Genomic DNA, 24,579 nt, shown 5'->3' on the forward strand with positions numbered 1-24,579 from the left:
CAGACCCCCGTGAGGGCTCTGGTATTCGGAAGAAGCTAAACAGGGAAAAGCAGGGATTAAATACAAAAGTCATTTCTTTAAGTTCCACGGGGGAAAACTCCCTGGGACTGCCTTTCCAGCTTCTGGAAGCCAAAGGCCTCTGTGACCTTTCCTTCTGAGAAGATTAGGATAGAAGAATCATTTCTCACACCAATAATCACACCTTCTCCACAAGGCAGATTCATTCTTGGCTTTATGAAGCCAGGAGAGTCACCCATGCTCACATAACTAACTAATACTTCGTTAGACTAACATGTAGCCTGCTCTTTGGGGGATGAGAACAACTGTGCGTGTGAGAAATGAAGCGATGTGTGGATATGAAGAGAAAGGATCAACATGTTAATTAGGAGCACATCAGAACCAAAAGTATCCTGGTGTACACAGCTGAGCCATTCCCCCTCTGTCCCTCAAACAGCAGTTTATCCAAGCATCCGGAAAAATATTCTGCACTTACCCCAAACATACAGAAGAAGATAAAAGTTTATAGTATCAGTTGTATGCTGTATGACTTTGAAAAGCAATGAAATAGCAGAAAGTACATCACTAGGATTCCCAAGAGGGTGTGGGAGCTAATGTCTGGGGATGCGCTCTGTCATCCCTCTCCTTCACAAGCAATCTAACCAAACAGAAGCCTTCATAGCAATTTACTGCCCATGATAAAGAGCGCTGTCAAAAATTCAAGAGAAGATACACACTGCCCAATCTGCATCCCATCTGCCGTCCCTGCCGCAGACTGCAGCAGAGGAGATAAGTCCTCCCAGAAAAGTCTTCTGCCAAGTCAAAGCTCAAAAATCAAAACCAGCACCTCTGCTGTGATTCATCAGCAAGCATAGCCTGGAGCCAACAAACCCGGAACAGATTCAGGAAAGCACATGGATGGAACTGCATGTTTAATAAGAATACGAAGAGATCCCCAAGTCCAGTGAGGAATTCAAGCTTTGGTTTTACTCCTAGCTTTCCCAGTACCTCCCTTCTCCAAGCCAGACCAAAATATTCCAGTCAAAATCTAGGCACGTGTTGGTTGGACATGAACCTCACTTGCCTTTGCCACTTCAAGCACATGGCAAAAACGTTTGCTTGCCCTGGCGGCCCTCCTCATGTACATGAGCCCAATTCACACTTTGGAGGTGGGTGGGAGCCTCCGGTATTCGCCTCCAGCTGCTCCGCATTGAGACAACTCAAGGTGCTCTTGCTGTTTAAAAGAATGCAGGACTATTAAACCAGACCGGCAGATTGTCCTGTGATAAACCCACAACTAAACGGTTGCCGGCTCTTCAGAAAGTCCCTTTCCATTCAAACCAGCATTTCTAAGGCCAGGTTTCACAGCCGTTGCACCAGAGAAGCAGTGCTGTCAGGGCTCAGCCAGCACTTTTTATTCGAAGCAACCTTAATAAGGTATTAAAAAAGAACAAAACCTGAAGCGTTAAGTACTGTTAGGACACAGGCAGTCATAGCTGCAAATCGGAACCAAAGCTGCCGCCAAGCTCCGGGAACAACGGCATGCCTACAAAGGACAGTGCTGTGAGTGACACTGCACTGACCCTTCACTGCACTGATGAAGGCTACGTCAAACCGGATGGCGAGAGGTAAGCCGCAGATTGCCAACTTCCAGCAGCACGAACCAGTCGCTCACATTGGTGAAAGTGATTTTCAATGAGAAATGGCAAGCGCTCTGACATCCGAAGGGCACAGAGCTGCGAAAAAAGCTACAGTACCATGTGGACGAGGAAAGAAACAAAGAATAAAAGACATGAAAGAGCTCAGGGACCGCAGAAAGCCTCCTGGACCAAAACAAACAGATGGAGAAGAGGTTCTTGGTCAGCCAGCTTCTCACATGTGCCCAACTTTGTAGGGAAATGGCAGCAGAAAAGGAATGAGTCCCTCCTGCTGGCGTGCACCGGCACTTTCAGTTCAAGCCCTTGGCACCTCTGACCTTTCCTTCCTCCAGACATTTTCAAGAGATGCCCTGAAATTCCCGTCTGTAAATCTTTTTGCAGGGTCATACTAAACACATCCCGGTCTTTGGAAATGACGCACAACCACCATACCAGTAAGCCAGGATTTGTCCTTCTGAAGAACACAACGTGTTCTCTTGACAGTGTGCATTAAATAACAACTGCTTTCTCAGTTGTTCACATCCTGCATAAGATAAGGTGACAGTCCCCACCTCAGGAGGTATCGGAACAGGACAACAGAGGTGGTGATTCCAGCCAGGCCTGGGCAACTGCTCTACAATGAGGTTTTTCCTCCCCTTTGCCCTCTCTCCTTAACTATAAAACCCAGAGGACAGCAGGAGCTTCCGTTCAAACCAGGCGCACTGACAGCCCATGAGCATTCCTCCAAAGAACTTCGTTACAGAGCCTCTGGGGATATTCACAATGTGTGAACATCAGGAGACTGAAAAAAACATTCATCTATAAGGGCAGCCTCCTCCCACGCAAGGAGTCGATTTTCTCCTGTGCACCTCTCCCTCCGCAAATACCCACCACAGAAATGCCCCCTGTTTGAAGATGGTGGATGGTGGTTGCTAGAAGAACAGAAACACCTCGTGCAATCAAGAAAGTCTCCTTCTACTCCAGGAAACCCCTTGACCAGTGAAAACATGTAAACTCTTGCCTCTTTCTGCCATGTGGCTTCAGGCTCCACATCAGACTGCCCTTTTGCTAGCATCACTACATTCCTTGCCGTCCATTGCCAGCACGATGACAGTCCTCAGTGTGAGAACCAACAGAGTGTGAGAGACCAGGTGTTCCACAGGTCTGGAAGATGGCTTGGCACCCTGCTGGAAACACACTCTGGAACCACCGACTGGCCCTAAGGGGAAGGGTTCCACTCACACAACAGATAGTGCACACGTGCAGGACAGCCCCTTCCCCACTGAAGAACAGGAACGCAGAAGGAGTGCTGTCTCATGGAGCGGCAGCACCAACAGGACCGACCTGGCGCTCATGCAAGGGCTCGTGCTTCTACAAAAGCTCACCCAGTCGTAACAACTTCCTTCTTCTTAGAGACTCTTTCCATCACTGGCACAGCACAGGAAGCAGGCACCCCTCAGCACTGTCTGATTTCAATGGCAGAGCCAGGTTGAGAACCGCAGCTTGTTCTCTTGACAGCTCACAGCCCGGGAACACATCACCCCGCACTGCACCACAGTCAGGTTACAGCCTCTGCACCAAGCAGAAGCAATAAGTGCATTCAGATGACCAGTAACCGCGTTGTTGCCACGCTAGAAGACCTGAGCGAGGCTACAGCCCACAATTCTCGGCACCGTAGCAACACAGCTAAATCTTAAAGTTTCTCAATATTTAACTCTGAGGGCTGCCACTTGAGAGGCCCTCCTGCCCTTTCCAGGACACACCCAGTGATGCCAGACAGCTACGCAGGCTTCTGCAGTTCCTGGGATCTCTGCACGCCACCTGGATTTTCTGGGAGAGCATGGTGGGGTACGACAGTCAGAGAGGGCTGAACCAAGGCAGACGAGCAGCCTCAGCTCCAGGTTCGCCACCTCCAGTCCCCAAACAGCGTAAAGCACTGGGGTGTCTTCCCTTAGCCAGGGTTGGAAGGAACTGGACTGTAGACCACAGATACCGCAGAGTGGTAAGACAAGAGACTAGAAAAGGATCTCTGCACAGACTTTCCAACAGGCTTCTCCCTGCTTCAGTTCTCACCCGCTGTTGTGCTGTCGCTAGCTTTGGGTTTGGATTTAGACTTGAAAGAGAAGCGCTTGATGAGCCGGCGGGAGAAGCTCCCAGTTTTCTTCCTAGTGACAGAGTTGGCGGTGACGTTGGACAAGTCATCATGTGACTGGCTCAAGCCCGCTTCCTTCTGCTTGCTTTTTCTCCGGAAAATTAGCTTGGTACCACTCCGAAGAAAGCTTACTGCAGAGAGAGAAAGGAAGGAGACAGAAACCATGACAGCATCCCGCCTTGGCGAGTCTTGGGGACAATGAACGCACCTGGCCATTCGGCCAGTCTCAAAGGAGTAGCAATGACTTTTTTGCCCAGAGAGGCAGAAGCACATGGCAGGGTGGCAAATCCCACCTTCCAACTGTAAGGACAGACTGCAATACCACCAATCTGCTTCACTAAGTCACACGTGAAAACTTGCTTTTACATAACAACATCCTCCCTTGAGTGGAAAGGTGCAGAATTGTAATAGGAAGCTCACATGAACGGAAAACAAGCGAGAGTATCTGCATATGGAGACACTGGGGAGAAACACACAACAGGAAAACGGCCTCTTAGACTAGACAGGCCACCTCAAGGGCACTCAGTTGGTCATCAAGCCTCCAGAAAACTGCCCACAGTTTCCCAAGATGCCCAAATCTGGAGACAAATAAAAGCTCTGTTTAAAAGCAGAGACTTTGTGCGGATATTCTCTGGTACAACAGGTTAGAGTCACTGGCTGCTTTGATGCTAACGGAGAAAGAGGGAGGGCATCGAGGCCATCGAGGCCCGTAAAATCCACATTGTGGGGTGGCCTCTATTTCAGTGCCAGAGGCAGCTGGATTCAGAGGAGGAATCATTATTTACAGACAAGCTCCTGACCTCTGGACTCAGGGGCCAGGGAGTCAAAGCAGGTTCTGGGGAACATGCAAGCTGACATCTAAGAGATCATAGAAACTGAAAAGGCTGCATGAACTGGATACCTGCAATTAGAGGAGTTTGGAACTGCTCCAGCAGGAAGCATGTGAGACAGGCAGGCTCTTCCAGGCTCCAGCAGAAGCTGCTCTTCACCATGCCAAAAGCTGGCTGCAGCCCCCACGCTTGGGCAGGGAACTCAGACATCACTTTGTCCTCAAGTACAACAGCCTAACGTGAGCTTCCATCTAATGGTTCAGCCTTACCTTTGTGATCTTTCAGGCTTCTGGTTTCAAGGGCTCCAGTGGAGCCAGTTTCAGACTCAACATCTTCCACCGATGGTCTCTCTGAGATGTCCGACCGTGTTGTCTCATCCAGCTCCTGACTGGCCCTTTGTCCTGAGGGTGACGTTTCCAGCAGCTGTGATGATTCAGTAGAATCGTGCATCTGGTCAGCTGTGCGCTCTGCCGCAGAATCCCCACATGCTGTGGCCTCCAAGGATGCGGCATAACCCAAAGAAAGGGCCATTTCATCTTGAGCAATGGGTACCTGGAGTGGTTTAGAAGGTCAGACAGACAGGAAGACAGGGTCTAAAGGATCCCATTCATCTTCCTTCTTCCAGTCACACCTACATATGGATGCTCCAGTTCCAATCAGCAGTGCTAGACAGCGCTGATGCACAGTCACCACTTTTTTGCTGAAACATACTGGAACAGAGCTGATTCTAAAGCATCCTGCAGCACCTCACTCCTGCACCTAAGTCCAAGGAGAACTCAGATTCTCCACAAGGTTCCCAACCAGCTATGGCAGCAGCTTCCCTTCACACAGCTGCTCTTTGTGAACTCCCACTGGCAGCCGCCTGCAGGCTGGCGAGGTACCTTTGACACTCGCTGAGAAGCAGTGACAAGCTGCAAGGAACACCAGAAGGCTTCTGCCAACAAGTCATCTGCTGGAACCTTCCCGCACTGGTCCCTACAGGACAGGGTGGTTCCACACGTGCATCCCTAGAAAGAAACTCCCAGACTAGAAGTAGAGCCCAGTTAGACCACAAACCTTGGAAACTCCTGAGATGATCAGCGTGCTACGTTTTGTTGGGGTCTTCTTGGCGGGCTTGTTATTCGTCTCAGTTAGCTGCCTGATTGCTGTCTCGGCCACCGGATCCAAGCCATTGGGCATATGGTTATCTCCTGCACCCAAGAAAGATACCAATGCTTGAAGTAGAAACCTTCAGCATGGGCAAGAGTTTGCTTGCCGATTGCAATGCTTGTAATAGGCAATGACATTTGCACGAAGGTAGAGAACAGAATTTATTCCATATAGCTCTCAGCTCTTCTAGAAAACTGGCATTTTAGGTATATCATCAAAATACTTTTCCCACTCAATAAAGACTTCCAAAGACTCCCAAGAGTTTGGGCAGCCTTGGCCGCAAACTGTCATAACAGATGCAGCGCTCTGTCCCCAAGACAGTCAGAGTCCCGAGTACAAGGTAAGCAAAGCTCTTTGGGTCTGGATAGACTGGAATGTTCTTGTCAAGTAAGGAAACACCCAGAGTCATGGACTGGATAGCCAAAGTCGAGTTCCTTTTACCTGCCCCCACTCGCCACCACCCCTCTGCCCTGCCTACACTTGGACACTTAAAACATTCTCTTCCGCAAATGAAGATGGGTTCAGTGACCCACATTCACAATGCTACTCTTCAAGAAAGGCTAAGGAACACCATCACTCTGGTAAAAGCCTTGGATTTCCAAGCACTTACGGCTACCACTGGGCAAGGGGCTGCGAGGGCAGCCACTCTCCAAAAGCACTGTTGTCTTCTTTTCAGTCACTTCCACCTTGGAAGGCGACCTGGATGGTGAATCTTCACAGTGAAAGAGAAGCAGAGACAGAGACACCAGTAAGTGGAGATGAAGCTTAAGCAACTTCACTACTGGATTGCGGCTCCCTGCATGCACACCCCCAAAAAGCCTCCAGTGTGCAGAAAGCCTGCAAAGCCTGGATCCGTGAGGCTTCACGGCAGCAAAGTACTAAGGAACCTATTGAAAAAATACACAAAGCAATCCTGTCACGAGAGTCTGTTCATGCTGTTTCCCAGTCCCAACTCATGGAATATTCAGGACCACAGGGCTGTATCCATTCCCTCCCCCACAGTTACACGTGAGTCTCCCGCCAGCCACAAGACCCTAAGGGAATGGCAATGATGCCCGTGTTCCGACCCAGAAGCCAAAAACACCACAGAAGGTGCGAGTCTGCAGCAACCACCACATACAATGGCTAAACAGTTTTGCTGCTGCCTGCATGAGCAGCCTTAGGCATACCGTGGCGGAAGCCGCGGCCACCCAAAGAAGACACCTGCCGCGGGGCATCCTCACCCAGTTTGCAGTCTGCCTTGGGCCGGGACTGGATCGTGGTGACAGTGGTCACGATGGTGCCGTCAGGCATGATGGTCCGGTCCATCTCCACCTTCTTAGTGGGAGTGATGCTAGTTCGCAAAGATGAGGCATGCTGAGCATTCAGAGATGCAGGAGACTCTTGGAATAGCAGCTACAAGGAGTAAAGCACAGCTCAGAGAGGCTCTCCTCCTCCCATACAGGAAGGCAGGCATACAGGTGACAGAAACTACTGCTCTGGGCACCAAGGAGCCACCCCCACTTCGACACCAGCTGCGTGAAGGGAGGCTCAGGGACCAAGGTCCAGGTGACAATCCCTCCTCAGCCTAAGGGTCTGCAACGAGCCCAGGCCTAATCACGCTCGTCTCCTGCTAGAGGCTCGAATCATAGAATCATAGAATCACTAGGTTGGAAGGGACCCGCTGGGTCATCGAGTCCAACCATTCCTAACACTCCCTAAACCATGCCCCTCAGCACCTTGTCCACTGAACACTTCTGCAGCATGCATTTGTGTCGAGCTTATGCAGTCGGGAGCTCACCTCCAATATAATGGTAGCTTCAGCTGCCAGTGACTGCCCAGCTCCTGGGGCCAGTGAGCAGACCTGTCTCCCAGATGGCTGTTTGCCCAAAGAATCAAGCAAAAGTGTGGCATGTGCCAGCAGCACATCTGTGGGAAGGAACAGGAAAACAAAACACACTACATGACCTCAGCACCTCAGGTGTCTCCCAGGCAACCCCAGCTTTTGGGAAGCAGGCCTGTGCGCCAGCTAAGCCGATTCCCACCCAGTAGTTCCCAAGTTCGAGGTGGGGAAGGTGCGGGTGACATTCCTCTGCTCCTGCTAACCAATCCAGAAACTGACTCCCTTAAAGAGGTGGCCGTCATGCAGCCTCCATCAAAATTAGATGCTGTGGTTAGTCCTTGACCAAGTACAAATGCACAGAGTTAAGAGCCTTCTGCAACGTTTTCCCAATACACAGGGGGCAAGTCCCTACACCCCTCTCCCAGCTTCAGAATGCAGACAGGCAGGCCACAGGAACCTCCTGGGCACCAGTAAGGTCAGAATAAGAGCGTTTCACTAAGAACAACGGGCTCCAGAGTTGTTTCACTCAGAGGCTCGTGTAAAGCTGGATATGAAAAATTCCTTTTCACACTTCATCACACATCATCCTGAAACAGAACTACCACAGGCTCAAAGCACAAGAAGTCCCTTAGGCATTTTCGTCTTCCCATCTTACAATCCCTCTCATGGCTGCCCATACTCACTTCCCCCTCCATCAGTGTTCCCCAACACCTGTAGCTTCAGCTCTTTACTTCTAGGTCCCAGCTCCCTGTTGAAACAGAAGAAGACAAGATGGCATAAGGCTATTCTTGCAAAACAGCCACAGAGCAAACAGTCCCATTCCCCATCTTCCCTCTCTCAAACCTCAGACACCTCGTCACCCTTTCCAAAGCTCCAGGTGTGTGCGGTACTGTGAAGGACATAACAAGGGTCAGCACACTATACAGAACAAGAGAACTCCAGTTCAAGTCCCTGCAGGACTGTGTTGCCTGCCAAGGGAAGCAGAAAGGGCAATCTGTCTTGAAGACTGATTTATACTCCAGGTCTTCCGCACATGATGCTCCCACAACACCCCCCGTAACCAGTGGTTCTGCCCACCCAGCTAAAACACAAAGTGTCCAGGAGAGTGGGAAATAAGTACGCAAGCTGGGGCAAATTGATGGAATTGGTACCCTGGCACGTGGGCAGCATAAACACACAGTGCCCTGCAGCGCAGACTTCACCTCTGCACCACCTGCATCAGTTCTGTGGTGCAGTCACAACACCTAGAGTCCATACCAGCCTGCCTTTGCTGTGCCAGCCGGAAGGAGGGCAGACACTTACAGAAGCAACTCCTCGTTCCACTCCATCTCTGCTGCAGCACTGGCAATGCTGGCTGTCACCGGCCTCGTCCGCTTCTGCTGCAGGGGACTATCCAGCTCTGCCACACAGCGGATCTCCCCAACTCCTACAACAGAGGGACAGAGCGCATGCGTGCGCTTGTCAACACAGGGAAACGGCTCAGTGGACACACACCCCTCTCTTCCACTCAAACCGACACAAAACATTCACTCACTCCAATCTCGCCACCTGCACGCTTGCCTTTGCTGATCACCAGTGTTTTCATGCTTACCTCCCTTCCCCTGGCAGCCCAAGTTCAACACTCGAAGATTCCGGAGCAACAGCTTAGAACCCTGAGGCGCTGCTGCTACTCTGGATGGGGACTCTCGAGTCAACTTATTACTAGTTACCTGAGGAACGACAAAAGTGAGACCAATGCCTTTATAATTCACTCACCAGCAGAAGCACAGCAGTAGATGCACAACATTTGTCCTTGCATCTACTTCTCACACCACCTTAGGGGTATACCCACAGAGACATCAAGAGATGTTGCAGGTTCCCAAGCTACTGACCCCTGGTGGGGCCCCACGTGCTTTCAGGTGGGAAATTTAAAGCAGATAGGAAAACAGACAGACAAAAACAAGCTTGCTGGGTGCCAGACAGACAACTGAGGATGACAAACCATGGACCATTTCATGTCTGTAAAGGCTGTCCTGGGCAGAGCCTTGCTGTTCAGAGCATTGGAAAGACTGCCAAAACAAAGATGCAACTCAGGCAGTCTCACTCCACCTCAACACCACCAACACTCAGTGTTGAACAAACAAGGTACAGAGCTGCCTTTTGGAGCAGTTCCTAGTTATCTCTTCTCCCTGTGTCACACAACCGCAACTCCTAGGACGGCGCAGGCTAGGATACAGCTGTTACCCAGAAGTTAGACTCAACCTTTGGATTCCTGCCTGAGCATCTGCCCTCAGAAGCATGCTGGGACACAGTGTTTGAGGCAGAGGAACGACATGAGGTGGGAGCCTTACCGCACCAGCTCCAGCAGGGCAGGCCTTCAGGTTCACCATCATTGCTGGCTGCGTGCTGACAATGGTATCCTCGATCAGATCCTTGATGGTGGATAGATTCGCTCTCCCTTCGTTCTTCACAATTCAAGAGGAAACGCACAAAAATCATAACAAGGCAGACACATTTTCTCCTTACACAGTTCCAATTGCTTCTTGAGCCTGTACGGCACTTCACAGTCCCTCTCCTGATAATAACCTCCCAGGTACTCTTCTCATATGCTATATTCACTCTCGCCAGTGCTTAAAGCTTCTATGTAACAGCTGCTAGAAAAGCTGGGGAGGGACTTTTTACAAAGGCATGTAGTGACAGGGCTAGGGGGAATGACTATAAATTGGAAAGGAGAAGATTTAGACTAGACAGTAGGAGGAATTCTTCAGTGAGGGTGGTGAGGCAATGGCACAGGTTGCCAAGGGAAGTTGTGGCTGCCCCATCCCTGGACGTGTTCAAGGCCAGGTTGGATGGGCCTTGGGCAGTCTGATCCAGTGGGATGTCCCTGCGCATGGGCAGGGAGGTTGGAAATGGATGATCTTTAAGGTTCCTTCCAACTCAAATCATTCTATGATTCAGATCACAGAAGCGCAATTATGCCCGCATTCAGCTCGTTAAACCTCTAATACCCATGGGTTCCACAAACTAATCTCAAAAAAAAATGCCAAACAAACAAACAAACAAAAACACTCCAGCAAAACTCCCAGCTCATTTTGCAGCTCTATATCTGACAACAGCAGGAGGACTTATATAAATAGAAAGTATTTTTTGACACACAGGTTCCCACTTGGCTGTTACACCAAACTCGGACAACAGAGATCTGTTCTGCTTCAGCCCTCTTGAGGATGTGCTGTTTTCACAGAGCTGAGCTAGTATCGATTCAAGGGCAAAAGAATCCCTAAAGGGCCATGACAGTGAGTTGCCAAACTCTCCCCTTCACACCCTTGGCTCAAGGCTGTTCCTGCCCCTCCCCTCTTCCTCCACTCCATTTCAGCCTCCCACTCTTTGTCACTCACCTCACGAAGTTGAAGTTTTGGAAGAACAGAGAGGTTCAAGTCTGGTCTGTCCTTGAACATCCATGACACTAGGAGACCTTCATTCTCTATCTCCTCCAAGTGGATCTCCACCTGGGCCAGAAAAAACACACACAGTCACGAACAGTGTCTTCTTCCACCAGGCATTTTTTTGCCCCGCACCAGATTCAGCAGACGAAAAGCCCTCACACCAGGGTAAGAGTAGGAACTCTGTCCCAGTATCTCCCATAAAAACAGTAGGAGCTTCTGACCCAGAGTAACAAAATATAAAACACTTGTAAAGTAACTGACAGATTGTCATTTATTTTCAAGTCATAAGTCGAAAGCGACAGATCTGGGACAAGGCAACCAGGTAAGCAACCAAGAAGACACCCATAAAAGAGGCAAAGCACATTTGCGAATATAGGACTTGAAGTATTCTGACTGACATCCACATGGTAACAGTCAGTAACCTGACTGGCATTTCACAACGCAGCAGCCAGACCTCAATTAGAACGCCACACACAATTCTCCACAAGAACAATCAACCCAAAAGTTCAAGAGGCACAGACAGGAGACCTAGGAAACGCCAGCACGTAGAGGAGCAGTTTGATGAACTGTGACAAAGGCCACTTGGCTCCCAGGGACTCGGCAAAGGTGAAAAGCAACCGCAGCCACTGCCCACGACTACGTGGCAGCTGGCATGCTAAAGGCCGAGGAGAGAGAGGAGCAAGTGAAACGACCATGGAACAGAGGTCCAAAACCAAACCAGGAGGATTTCATATATACACGCTGAAAATTTTAATAAAGCTTCTGAGAGAAAAATGGCTCAACCTTCCAAGCATAATTCCTGAAATAGTATAGGATTGGCTTCTTCTACCAGAGTTGCTTCGAATTTCACTCATAGTGCAAATGAACGCACAGTCTCCAAGCAAGATACCATCTCCAGCATCAAGCCCTTCTTCACGATGGGAATAAAATCACATTAAAAAAAAAAAAAAAGGCAAATCCAGTCAGAAAGTGACTGTGGAGTTACCACCCACTGCGATTTCACAGAGCTTTTGGAAGAAGCATCTCTAATATTCAACTCAGACAAAAATCTGTATCACACTCTTGTGAATGTATTAAGGGAGCACTGACAAATAAACTGCTCCTCCTCACCGTGGATTTCTTTTTCACACCAAGAACCAGGAAAACACTATAATTAAACAGGTGCACAGGACACATCTTTTCCTATCCATGACACTGTGAGGGAACCAGAATACTGAGGACACAGTGTAGAGTGCTGCCATCCCTCAATCTCTCTGGATTTTGTTATGGCTATGTTACGCAGCCAAGACCTGCAGAACAATACTCAGAAAACACAACTCAGCAGCCAATCAGGAATATTTGCTATCCCACCAAGCATTAGTGACAGCATGCCAAGGCCTTCTTCTTCCTTGATTGGCACGGGGCCAGGTGAAAGAACAAGTTCGATGCCAACTTTTCACAGTCTTTACCTGGGCCTGCAGCACAGCCAAGGTGACATGATAGGTGTCCACAGAAACAGCAGCTGGGGATTGCTGTGTAACAGAGACGGGGAATTTCACAGCCTCAGCTGACAGACGGCAGGATAGCACCTAGAAAGAAAAGGAAGGAGTTACATATTTGGCGAGAGGCAGCTGCACAACGGTAAAACCTCTTAAAGCAATAGGCACGGTTGACTCATTGTGGCAGGAAAAAAAACATCAGGCTCACTCCCAGGCCCAGTTCCATGCTGTGAACCTGTTGGTTCAGACTCTGTACGTGAGGCAATAAAGATCTACCAGCAACAGGAGCTCTCTTCTCCTTTCCACTGCAGGACCCAGATATTTGGGCTCAGCATCCATACACCCCTGCTCCACCAAAACACCTCCTCCCAGAGCTCTCCCAGAGGTCACTGATGCACAGCCCCAGAGCCGCAACCTCACAAGCCCGTCAACAGGCCTCTAAACTCAACAAGAAACCTCACTCCAAACTGCCCTGGTTCCACTATCCCCATCGCACAGGCCTCGGCAATCTCCATGGAACACACCATCAGTCGACAGAGAAAGCTCACGCCATACAATTCAGAACAGCGAAGCCTTACCATGCTGTGATCCGACTGTTCCTTGCACGTCACACAACTGATATTTGCGGCTGGCGGTAACTGGGGACCCTCTTCAAACGTGATCTGCACGGAACTCTACAAAAAGAGAACTCCATTAGGTCTCAGTGTTCAAGGTACCCTAGACAGTTTCAAAGAGGAAGAATGATTCTGATGTGGGGCCCAAGAGACACTGCAGTCCGTTTCCATGAATCTAGGAGAACTGTTGTGCACTGCAATTCTACCCTCCTTGGCTTGTCCGTACAGAGAAAGGGAACAAAGTCTCCAGCCAAGGCTTACACTCACAAACACTAACTTAACTTCAGACAAGCAAGCCTAAATGAGAATGGAAAATTGTATTTTAGATTACAGTCTCCACCGCAGAAGCATCCCTCTTCTTCCTTTGAGAATATCCTCATAACACAGGACTGGTTCTCCACAGAGAACCCTTCTCAAGAAATACAAGATCAAGATCAAGAATTCAGAGCACAAGGATAAATGAGACAGCACACCCAGAGGATGGCAAAGGTGGGACAGCTGTTGTCAACGTGAGGCTGACTTCACCTTGTTGCACCAAGCTTATAAAAGACTGGAAGAGTACTCTCTTAAAAAATGTTTTCGATTACGGTTAACACTTTCATATTATTGAGTCCCTACTCTCTTCTCATTTTGCAGCTCTCTACATTGCTCAAAAACATAATTCCTCAGGGCATACAAGTTACTCAGCCTCGCAATACGTTGCAACGACCTAGTCTAAACCGGTCTTTCTTCTCCTTCCTCTACTGATTTGTCTGCTGACACTACAGGTTCTAACGCAAAAGCTCTTGTATAAGTCAGTAAAGAGCTCCTTGGCAGAACGCATCTCGCAAGAACTCGGTACCGAAGCACTGGCTAAAAGATAAAACATAGGAAAATCAGCGATTTTGTTGTCTGGTAAAGAGATATCTCAAAAACTATTGCATTATAAAGGATGGCTGTATACTTTCTGCATGTATCTCAAAGTTTAGGTGTGACTGAAATCATGATGGAAATAGTTATCTCAAGCAACAACTTCACATCTCTGTAGCTCTGCAAGCACTACTGGGATTCAGGACCCATACAAAGGCTTCCATCTCTGACCCTGACTGAAGTCCATGCATTTCTTCCTCATGTCTGAAAGAATTTCCATGTCTTAATTCCAAGACTCAAGGAGGAAACACAAATGAAAATATTATTGCTATCTCTTTCCCAGTTACACACAATCAAGCACTTTATCCCATTTTACAAGGACTAGGGGTCTGAGTTCTGGAATTCTGAAACTCAAAAGCAACGCAGGGCATTGGCAGGAATGGGATACCTGAGGGGCAGGAGAAGAAAAAGATCCAAGACAGAGTACTTTTCCCAGTTAAACAGATCGAAGGCTGGGGGGAAGAGAGGGAGAGGAATGGAAGAGGCAGAAGGAAGAACTTTAGCAGCTGACATGTTAAAATACCAGCTCAAGCTTCTCACCTCTCACCTACTATAACCACCAAGGGCATAATCTTACAGTACATAACCCAGTCTCGTTCAGTCCCAGACAGAAGATCCAGCTCCACCTATTCCCATTTCCTAACACCAAACAGATGGTTCTAAAAGACAATTTAATGTACCACAAGTAGCAACAACGGAGAAACTCTGCCAACTGCTCCAAGTCAATCTAACATTCAGTAGGTCAATCTACCAAGGCAAAGGATGAGGGGAGAGCCTCACCACACACGGGACAGACAGAACTTCAGGTAGGAAAGTAAAGGACTGAACAAAGAAAAAATTCTTTCTTCAAAAGGAAAGCAATAAAACCAAGCTGGGGAGCATCAGCAAGACGAGCCCAAGGAACCAAATCTGTCCAGAACTGTGGCAACATCCAGCTCTGAGTGGGGCTCTGACACGCTTCAACATAGGAAGATGCAACATTAGACAAGGGTTAGAAAGGTAATGTCGGAACAGGTCAACGCCTCAATCTATCTGTGACAGGCAGAAGATGCAGCTTAGTAGATAAAATTGTCAGCCAGATAACAGGGGTCCAGAATCCTACACAGACAGCCCATCCACATTCACACATGTGCAACACTTGTAGAAGATGACCCCGCATCTCTTAAGAGAACAAGACTTTCCTTGAGACATGCTGCTTTTCCGAGTAGGAACACGCAACCTCCTCACCTTGTAGAAGTGACAGGCAACAAAGACCTTCAGAACACCCCCTGCTCCCACACAGCCAACCCGTGGGGTTGCAGCTACAGCCAGGTGCAGGCACGCTTCATTCCTCCCACCCTCAACCATCCCCTGATCTTTTCATAGAACCATAGAATAGTTTGGGTTGGAAGGGACCTTAAAGATAGAATCATAGAATCACCAGGCTGGAAAAGTCCTCTTGGATCATCAAGTCCAACCATTCCTACCAACCACTAAACCATGTCCCTGAGCACCTCATCTACCCATCTTTTAAATACCTCTAGGGATGAGGACTGCCCCCCTCCCCAGGCAGCCTCTGCCAGGGCCTCATGACCCTTTCTGTGAAAAATTCTTTTCTGATATCCAGTCTGACCCTCCCCTGGCGCAGCTTCAGGCCATTCCCCCTTGTCCTGTCCCCTGTCACTTGGGAGAAGAGCCCAGCTCCCTCCTCTCCACAACCTCCTTTCAGGTAGTTGTAGAGAGCAATAAGGTCTCCCCTCAGCCTCCTCTTCTCCAGGCTAAACAACCCCAGCTCTCTCAGCTGCTCCTCGTAAGATCTGTTCTCCAGCCCCTTCCCTACCTTATCCAGTTCCACCCTCCCGCCACGGGCAGGGATATCCCACTGGCTCAGGCTGCCCAAAGCCCCATCCAACCTGGCCTTGAACAGCTCCAGTGATGGAGCATCCACAGCTTCCCCGGGCAACCAGTTCCAGTGTCTCCCCACTCTCACCGTAAAGAAATTCTTCCCAACATCCAGCCTAAACCTGCGCCTCTCCGGTTGACACCCGTTTTCCGGGGACCCCGTTTTCCTGCTCCCCCTCCGCTCCAGGGATTTACCAGCTTTGCCCAAAGCGGACACCCCTCGGGCCCCCAGCTCCCTTCCTCCCCACACGCGAGCCCCTCGCCCCCCTCCTGGCGGCCCCCTCACCGCGGGACCCTTCGTACCCCGTGCCGCCGTGCCTGCCCGTTGAGCGCCCGCACCCAGGCGCGCCGCCACGGCTCCCGCAGCGCCCGCAGGGCGAGCAGCGCGGCCAGCGGCGCCTCGCGGCCCGCCCCGCCCCTCCGCCGCGCCACCGCCCGGCACTGCTGCAGCAGCCAGGCCGCCACGGTGAGCAGCGACGCGGCGAACAGCAGCACCAGCGCGACCCAGCCCGGCTCCGCGCCCATGGCGGCGCCCGCGCCGGCGGAGGGGGGGGCAGCCCCGCGCGCCAGCGACAAACATGGCGGCGCCGGCGCTTCCGGCGCGCGCGGCCGGCCATGGCCGCGGCGGGGTGGCCGCCCCGCGTCGCTCAAGCCCCCGCGCGCCAGCGACAAAGATGGCGACGCCGGCGCTTCCGGCGCGCGAGCGAGGGACGGTGCCGGGAAGGAATAATGGCGGCGGCCGTGGTGGGGTGGGCGCCCGCGCCGCTGCTTGTCAACCTCGGCGGGTCGCTGCTGGGCTTCGCGGCCACGGTGACGCTGATCCCGGCCTGCGCGGAGCGGTTCGTGGCCGCGCGGCTCTGCGGGCGGGACCTGAACAAGGCGTCGCGCCGTCCCGTGTGAGTAGCGCTGCGCTGCGCGCCGCGGCCGCGCCTGGGCCGCCTGCTGACCGCGCTGCCTTCCAGCCCCGAGGCGCAGGGCGTGATCAGCGGCGCCGTGTTCCTCGTCACCCTCTTCTGCTTCATCCCCGTGCCCTTCCTGAGGTGCTTCGTGGAGGAGCAATGCGCCGCCTTCCCGCACGACGAGGTGAGGCCGCCGGGCGGGCAGGGGCGGCGGGGAACGGGCTCCCGCTGTCCCCCGCTCTGTCCTCCGCTCCGTCCCGCTGTCTCCTGCTCCGTCCCCCGCTCGCCTACTCTGTCCCACTCTCTCCCGCTCTGTCCCGCCATCCCCTGCTCTCTCTCACTCTGTCCCCCTCTCCGTCCCACTGTCCCCCACTCTGTCCTCTGCTCTCTGTCGTTGTCCCCCACTCCGTCCCGCTGTCCCCTGCTCTGTCCCCCGCTCCATTCCGCTGTCCCCTGCTCTCTCCCGCTGTCCCCCACTCTGTCCCCCGCTCTCTCCTGACATCCCCTGCTCTTTCCCGCTTTGTTCCACTCTCTCCCGCACTGTCCCTCTCTCTGTCCCACTGTCCCCCACCCTGTCCTCCTCTCCCCCGCTCTATCCCGCTGTCCCACGCTTTGTCCCCTGCCCTCTCCCACTGTCCCCTGCCCTCTCCCACTGTCCCCTGCTCTCTGCTGCTGTCCCCCACTCTGTCCTCTGCTCTCTCTCTTGACATCCCCTGCTCTCTCCCTATCCCCCACTCCGTCCCGCTGTCCCCTGCTCTGTCCCCCGCTCCATCCCGCTGTCCCCTGCTCTCTCCCGCTGTCCCCCACTCCGTCCCCGACTCTCTCTCGCCATCCCCTGCTCTCTCCTGCTCTGTCCTCCACCCTGTCCCGCTGTCCCCCGCTCTCTCCTGTCTCATTCCTGCAGTTCGTCGAGTTCATCGGCTCACTCCTTGCCATCTGCTGCATGATCTTCCTGGGCTTTGCGGACGATGTCCTGGACCTGCGCTGGCGCCACAAGCTCCTTCTTCCCACCATGGCTTCCCTCCCGCTTCTCATGGTCTACTTCACCAACTTTGGGAACACGACCATCGTGGTGCCGAAGCCCTTCCGTTCACTGCTGGGAATGCACCTGGACCTGGGTGAGTGGTGGCTGCTTCACAGGAGAGAAGGAATTTCTTAGGAAGCTGCTGCTGCCCAGACTCACAGCAGAGTGTTGTACAAAGCAGGGAGCGTGGGCTTTGGAGAATTGGCCCAGTACCTGCTTCACCCACAAGTGCTGAAGTGCGTGGCTGGCTCTGATCCGCAGGTATCCTCTACTACGTGTACATGGGCATGCTGGCGGTGTTCTGCACCAACGCCATCAACATTCTCGCTGGGATTAACGGCATTGAAGCGGGACAGTCTCTGGTGATAGCTGCTTCCATTATCATCTTCAACATCGTAGAGCTGAATGGTGAGGAGGTGACACGGGTGTTTGCAGATACAAAAAGCAAAGGGAGATGGCATCCTAGAGTCCAGTGTCTGGTGTTACTGAAAATCAACCTGCCCTGCCTCACCACAAGCACATTCTTTTCTGTTTTCTGTAGGTGATTACCGAGAGGATCACATTTTTTCTCTCTACTTCATGATTCCCTTTTTTTTTACCACGCTGGGGCTGCTTTATCACAACTGGTAAGAGGATGGTCATGCAGAGTTTCTTTGAAAGCATCCTTTGCTTTTACTCTCTCCCTTTCCGAACAAACCCCCTTAAGGGACACGCAGGAGCGTAGACAGGCTTCTTGCCAGAACCAACGCATTGATGCACTGATAGCTTTTGTTTCTCTTAAAACAACTCCGATTGTGCTGGCTCACCAAAACACAGACTACGCTCCTTTGGGTGTCTCACAAGCCGTGTTTTCATACCATATTCCCTGCGAGTCAGGCTGTGGGTCCCAGTCCTGCAGTTCTTGGCATAAATATCTGCAGTTGTTGCTTTTACTGTGTCAATCTGCTGCCATTCCCCTCCTGGCCCCTCACCTGCCATGCGGAAATACACTTAGCGCTCATAATGTCATTTTCATGGCAACAGCAATGGTGACAGACCTTTGCTTTTCTGTCCTGTGGGCCGCAGGTACCCATCGCGAGTGTTTGTTGGGGACACCTTCTGCTATTTCGCTGGCATGACCTTCGCCGTGGTGGGGATCCTGGGGCACTTCAGCAAAACCATGCTGCTTTTTTTCATCCCACAAGTGCTCAACTTCCTCTACTCCTTGCCTCAACTCTTCCACATCATTCCTTGTCCCCGTCACCGGCTGCCGAGGTAACGTATTGTGGTACCACAGATTGTTCCTCTTAGCTTTGGCACCACGTGGTGCTTGGTGCTCTTTTTAAAAGCCACCAAAGTCAGTTTTGTAGTTAAAAGTCAGCTGCCTCGCTCTGCTGGCTGTGGTCAACTCATACAGTGGAGGTTTCACAAAGCTGAATCCTCTGACTACCTGTGTCCCCCCCCACCCCAGATACAGAAGAGTGAATTTTAGCTGTGCTGGAATAGGATTATTCTCAGCTATAAGACTGAGAGAAACGGGCACAGGCCACTTTCGGTGCCGTTGCAGTCGGATCTGCTGAGATCTTGCAGTAGCAAGCAATCTGTGGCCCTGTGCCACATCAGCCACTGTCTCTGCAGATGGTAGTTTCTTCTTTTTCAACCTAAACAATTCTGTGATTCTGTATAATCGGGAGGAGTCTCCTCCCGACTCTGCCCAGTCTGAGGGCTTTTGCTAAGTGTATTGGATTATTCCTGCATTATTCCACCACTAGATTTCTTTCTCAACTAGGGCTCTAAGGCCTAGTTACATAGGGATTACATAGGGATCTCTCCCTCCTTGCTCTATCCATACTAAAACTGTAATGTTTCTTTTAGGCTCAATCCTAGTACAGGGAAGTTGGAGATGAGCTACTCCAAATTCAAAACTAAGAACCTCTCTTCCCTGGGAACAAACATTCTGAAGGTAATATCTGGAAAACGTTCAAAATCCAGGCACGTTTAGAGGTGGTGATCAAATTTGAGAGGAACAGGATGGGAGGGAACGCAGGACTTCTGGCTCAAATCCAGAAGAAAATACTCTGCGTAGCCCATCGCTACCCTTCATGGCCACTTGACTGTGTTAATCAGCCTTTCAGGAGACCTACAAATAACAGTGTCCCAGGGCTGTTATGAGCCTGTCCTGTCATAGTGAGAGCATGAGCCACACCACAGGGATGGTGCAGCAACAGGCATCTTGATCAAAGCCAGGCGGGAGCACCAGACATACCTTGTGAAATAGCACACAATGATGTTTCTGTCCCCAGGCAGTCAAGATCTTGCACATAGTAGATGTGAGGAACGGAATGGATGAAGATGGCGAATACACCGAGTGTAATAATATGACGCTTATTAATTTGGTCATAAAACTCATTGGACCCACCCATGAGCGAAACCTCACTCTCCTGTTGCTACTCGTTCAGGTCAGACAATGGTTCCTCCAGCAGAAAGATGCGCTCTGCAATAGAAACAGCTCCAAATCAGTCTGGAGAGTTTCAAGGGCAAAAGGGGGAAAGAAGTAAAGCATCATGCTCTTCCCACAAGATGCAGTTGAGTTGTGGAACTTGGAGAATTGGAGGTTTACAGAGCTCGAGGAGGAAATGGATTCCTCCCCCAACTCCAGCCTGTTCACTGGGAGTTAGTAAAGTCCTTAGGTCAGCTTGGGAAGATCCCAAGGCACAGATTGTTGAGTGCTAGAAAAGCATAAGAAAAGCAGAGTGCCTTGTCACTCGGATCCCGTACAGCCTTTTCCTATCCTCCTGGTTTTTCAGTCACACTAACATAGATCCAGAGCGCTCTCTGGCTGATGGACATGCGTGAGTGTGGCATACAGCTCAGCAGTATCTGGAACCTCAGTGGGGTGTGGGAGCGTTTTGAAGGAGCTTAGAGCACAAGGATAGCATGCCTCAGACCCTGCTGCTGCCTCTACTCAGCACAGAACTCGTGTGTGTAATGGAGTAGAAACTCTACTAGGAAGGGCACTGTGCTTGGTTGCTCATGCTTTTTTTCATCCTCAGATCAAACCTAGGAGGTTTTTGTTAGGAAAGAGAAGAGACACACAGCCAAATTCCCATTCAGGAGGAGAGATTTCCAACAAACCAACCTGGGGACCGCAGGGCTTAGGCAGACTGCATTGGGGATGGGAGAGTACAGGAACTACATACTGAGTAATCCTGAGCCCAGTCACAGCAGAGACATCTTGGCAGCACCTTCTTGTCAGGATGCTTAATTGCAGCTTTTGACAGAAGGTGTTTTCCACTACAAACCATAGGGTTTCCATAATCCTACAGGCTTGTGAAAAGGGAGAGTTGTTCCCAGCCATTTACCTCCTCCACTGTGACTGTGCAGGAACACGCAGAAAGCCTTCACAGATAGCCAGGATAGTCAGAGAAAGAACTGAGGACTTGGGCTAGGCTTCAACTTTTCATCTATACCTAAAAACCAAAAATCAGCCTAGATGTTGCTACGTAGCGAGCAGAGGCACGCTGGAAAGCATAGCAAATCCATCTGGAAAGGAGTTATCTGCCAGCCTGTAAGCTGTTTAATGCTCTGATATTTGCATTGTCTGATTTTTACCTAGGTTCTGGGCAGCATGATTGCATTTTCAATACGGTACCAACTTGTGCGCTTGTTTTATGATGTCTGATGGGAGCAAGGAAAGGAGCGGTACCTGTCCGTCATTTTTTTTCCGGTTGCTGACCTTGCCACAGCCCTCCGAGGGCCTCGAGACTCCTGTCAAAATGCAACAACTACTCTGCCAGGGTCTTGAACTGTAGCCATCTGAGTTTTGTGCACAGAGGTTTCTGTCCGATTCCGCTGACAGAAGAGATTCATTGCTGCTTGCACATCATTATCACTGGGAATACCTGTCAGAGGGGAAGGACGTAGCCAAATGTTTACTCACAGCACATCGCGGAAGTGAGAAAGGTTAAATCTTTAAACCTCTGACAAGCATGTTGCTGTTCCCAAAGAGAGAAAATGGGAACATCAATTTGTGTGGACTCTGTACAGCAGGACAAGTAAACCAGAACCCTCTCCTGGCTTCTCCAGTCCTGTTTTTAGTCCATGGACATTGAGTGACATGGACCATACCCAAAACTCTGAGCGCTCTGAGAATAAAATAACTCACAGCACCTTTCCCCTTCAGTGCTTTGCCTCAAGAACGTCTCACACAGTGAAACCAGGTTACAGGACATGCTCTGTGGCCGCCTGCCCTGCCGGGGGCCATCATTTCTGCCCTAGACTCCCTCCTCTCTCTCAGCTGCCAGTGAAGTTCCCACCACAGGGCTTCTTTTCACAAACATCTTTATCGTTTGCCTTCCTTTGTGGAACAGGACACATCAGGAACAGGCTACCGGAGTGAGGATCACCGTGTCCTTGTGTGAGAGGACACCAATAAAAGCCTCAGGTTAATATGGGACCATAGCCCTGCAGTTCCCATCACCTTTTCATAGAATCACACAATCACCAGGCTGGAAAAATCCTCTTGGATCATCGAGTCCAACCATTCCTGCCAACCACTAAACCATGTCCCTGAGCACCTCATCTACCTATCTTTATATACCTCCAGGCATGGGGACTCCACCCCCTCCCTGGGCAGCCTCTGCTGGGACCCAATAACCCTTTCTGTGAAAAATTTTTTCGTGATATCCATTTGACCCTCTCCTGGTGCAGCTTGAGGCCGTCCCCCCTTGTCCTGTCCCCTGTCACTTGGGAGAAGAGCCCAGCTCCCTCCTCTCTACAACCTCCTTTCATGCGGTTATAGAGAGCAATGAGGTCTCCCCTCAGCCTCCTCGAGGCTAAACAACCCCCAGGTCCCTCAGCTGCTCCTCATAAGACTTGTTCTCCAGCCCCTTCACCAGCTTTGTTGTCTGAACACACTCCAGAGCCTCAACACCCTTCTTGCAGCGAGGAGCACAGAACTGAGCACAGGATTCGAGGTGTGGCCTCACCAGTGCCGAGTCCAGGGGCAGAATCACCTCCCTGGCCCTGCTGTTTCTGATCCAAGCCACGATGCCATTGGCCACCTGGGCCATTACTGGCTCATGTTCAGTTAATTAACACTCCCGAGGTCCTTCTCCATGCAGCTCTCCAGCCACTTTTACCCCAGTCTGTAGCTGCACAGGGTTGTTGTGCCCCAAGTGCAGGACCCAGCATTTGACCTTGTTAAACCTCATCCCATTGGTCTCAGCCCAGCGGTCCAGCCTGTTCAGATCCCTTTGGAGCCTCCCTACCCTCCAGCAGATCGACACTTCCTCCCAGCTTAGCATCATCCACAAACTTAATTGGGGTACATTCGATCCCCTCATCCTGATATAGGTCACTGATATAGATATTGAACAGGACTGAACCCAGCCCTGACGGACATCACTTCTGACCAGCCTCCAGCTGGAGTTCACTCCATTTATCACCACTCTTTGGGCCCATTTCCCACCCAGGAGAGTGTGCGCCTTTCCAGGCCAGAGGCAGTGTCCTGAGCAGAATGCTGTGAGAAACTCTGTCATAGGCTTCACTGAAGCCCAAGAAGACTCTATCCACAGCCTTTCCCTCATCCAGCAGGGGGGTCACTTTGTCATTTCCTCCGGTACCGATCGCTATCTGTGCGGCAGACTCGCCGTTGGGTTAACGCGCAGCCGCTGGGGAACGGCTCGGAGGCCACAGGAGGTTAACGGGAGTGGAAGGTGACGCGGCCCGGGCGGAAGCAGCCACCCCCCCACCACCTCCTTCCCGCGCTCCCCGTTCGAACTTGGCGCGCTCGGCGCTCATTGGGTGCGCCTCAGTGGGCAGGGCCGGCGCGGGCCAATGGGCGGAGACGGCAGCTTGGCGTGGGCCAATGGGAGGGCGCGGCGCGCGCCAGTGGGAGGGGCGCTCCCCAGCCCGAGCCCTTAAAAGCTCGCGGCACGCTTCCCGCCCCGCAGAGGAGGGAGCGGCGGCGCCATGTCTGGCCGCGGGAAGAGCGGCGGCAAGGCCCGAGCTAAGGCCAAGTCGCGTTCGTCGCGGGCCGGGCTGCAGTTCCCGGTGGGCCGCGTGCACCGGCTGCTGCGGCGCGGACACTACGCGGAGCGCGTGGGCGCCGGCGCGCCCGTGTACCTGGCGGCTGTGCTCGAGTACCTGACGGCCGAGATCCTGGAGCTGGCGGGCAACGCGGCCCGCGACAACAAGAAGACGCGGATCATCCCCCGACACCTGCAGCTGGCCGTGCGCAACGACGAGGAGCTCAACAAGCTGCTGGGCGGCGTCACCATCGCACAGGGCGGCGTCCTGCCCAACATCCAGGCCGTGCTGCTGCCCAAGAAGACGAGCGGCGGCGGCGCGGGCCCCGCCAAGGCGGGCAGGAAGGGCGGCGGGCAGCAGTCGCAGGAGTTCTAGGGCGGCCCCGGCCCCCACACAACGGCCCTTTTCAGGGCCTCCCCACCCCGCTCACCGGGAGAGCTGCGATCGCGGAGCCGGCGGCAGCGCCGCCACAGACTAACAGGGGGTGGGTGGAATGCACTGTATTTATCCTGTTACGCTCGCTGACCGTCGCATAGACAATAAACCACTTCGTTTCCATAAACGGGATCCCAGCCGGGCGCCCCTCCAGCGTTTCTACAAGGTGTGAGGGGACGGGGTGCAGGAACCGAGTTACAGAGAAAGGCGTGGCCGCCCCGGTTCGGATTCCCCCACTGCCCTCGGGAGCATTTGCAACTGCCTCTTTCCGCCCCCACCCCCCCCCCCAATTCCCAATTTCTTATTGGTAACCGCAAGCTT

At 51.8% G+C, this 24,579-nt stretch overlaps 3 protein-coding genes across 3 annotated transcripts; 2 read left to right on the forward strand and 1 right to left on the reverse strand.

Moving 5' to 3' along the window:
* Positions 1-917: 917 nt before the first annotated feature.
* C2CD2L (C2CD2 like) lies at positions 918-16,416 on the reverse strand. Its single transcript, XM_054086992.1, has 14 exons — positions 16,195-16,416; positions 13,066-13,161; positions 12,458-12,577; positions 10,962-11,072; positions 9,918-10,031; positions 9,179-9,296; positions 8,890-9,013; positions 8,271-8,335; positions 7,546-7,673; positions 6,989-7,160; positions 6,376-6,477; positions 5,673-5,806; positions 4,886-5,168; positions 918-3,917 (listed from the first exon to the last, which is right to left on the reverse strand). Exons 1-14 carry the CDS (start codon positions 16,414-16,416, stop codon positions 3,697-3,699), a joined length of 2,010 nt encoding a protein of 669 aa, XP_053942967.1. The 3' UTR covers positions 918-3,696.
* A 90-nt stretch (positions 16,417-16,506) lies between these two features.
* DPAGT1 (dolichyl-phosphate N-acetylglucosaminephosphotransferase 1) lies at positions 16,507-22,205 on the forward strand. Its single transcript, XM_054086993.1, has 9 exons — positions 16,507-16,787; positions 16,854-16,974; positions 17,695-17,908; positions 18,076-18,222; positions 18,356-18,440; positions 18,880-19,068; positions 19,669-19,756; positions 20,097-20,252; positions 21,410-22,205. Exons 1-9 carry the CDS (start codon positions 16,507-16,509, stop codon positions 21,473-21,475), a joined length of 1,347 nt encoding a protein of 448 aa, XP_053942968.1. The 3' UTR covers positions 21,476-22,205.
* A 1,552-nt stretch (positions 22,206-23,757) lies between these two features.
* On the forward strand, positions 23,758-24,506 carry LOC128854365 (histone H2A). The gene has a single exon (XM_054087021.1). It carries the CDS (start codon positions 23,767-23,769, stop codon positions 24,196-24,198), a length of 432 nt encoding a protein of 143 aa, XP_053942996.1. The 5' UTR covers positions 23,758-23,766; the 3' UTR covers positions 24,199-24,506.
* Positions 24,507-24,579: the final 73 nt, after the last annotated feature.

Source organism: Cuculus canorus, chromosome 23 (genome assembly GCF_017976375.1).
Source record: "Cuculus canorus isolate bCucCan1 chromosome 23, bCucCan1.pri, whole genome shotgun sequence".
In the NCBI taxonomy this organism is placed as follows: domain Eukaryota; kingdom Metazoa; phylum Chordata; class Aves; order Cuculiformes; family Cuculidae; genus Cuculus; species Cuculus canorus.

Coding starts and splice junctions, on each gene's coding strand:
- LOC128854365 (XM_054087021.1), top strand. CDS start 23,767: ATGTCTGGCCGCGGGAAGAGCGGCGGCAAGGCCCGAGCTAAGGCCAAG.
- C2CD2L (XM_054086992.1), bottom strand. CDS start 16,416: ATGGGCGCGGAGCCGGGCTGGGTCGCGCTGGTGCTGCTGTTCGCCGCG. Junction 9,297..9,917: donor GCCCTGCTGGAGCTGGTGCG/GTAAGGCTCCCA, acceptor GTCGTTCCTCAG/GTAACTAGTAATAAGTTGAC. Junction 3,918..4,885: donor AAGCCTGAAAGATCACAAAG/GTAAGGCTGAAC, acceptor CTCTCTCTGCAG/TAAGCTTTCTTCGGAGTGGT.
- DPAGT1 (XM_054086993.1), top strand. CDS start 16,507: ATGGCCGCGGCGGGGTGGCCGCCCCGCGTCGCTCAAGCCCCCGCGCGC. Junction 19,757..20,096: donor TGGGAACAAACATTCTGAAG/GTAATATCTGGA, acceptor TTCTGTCCCCAG/GCAGTCAAGATCTTGCACAT. Junction 20,253..21,409: donor TCCTGTTGCTACTCGTTCAG/GTCAGACAATGG, acceptor ATTTTTACCTAG/GTTCTGGGCAGCATGATTGC.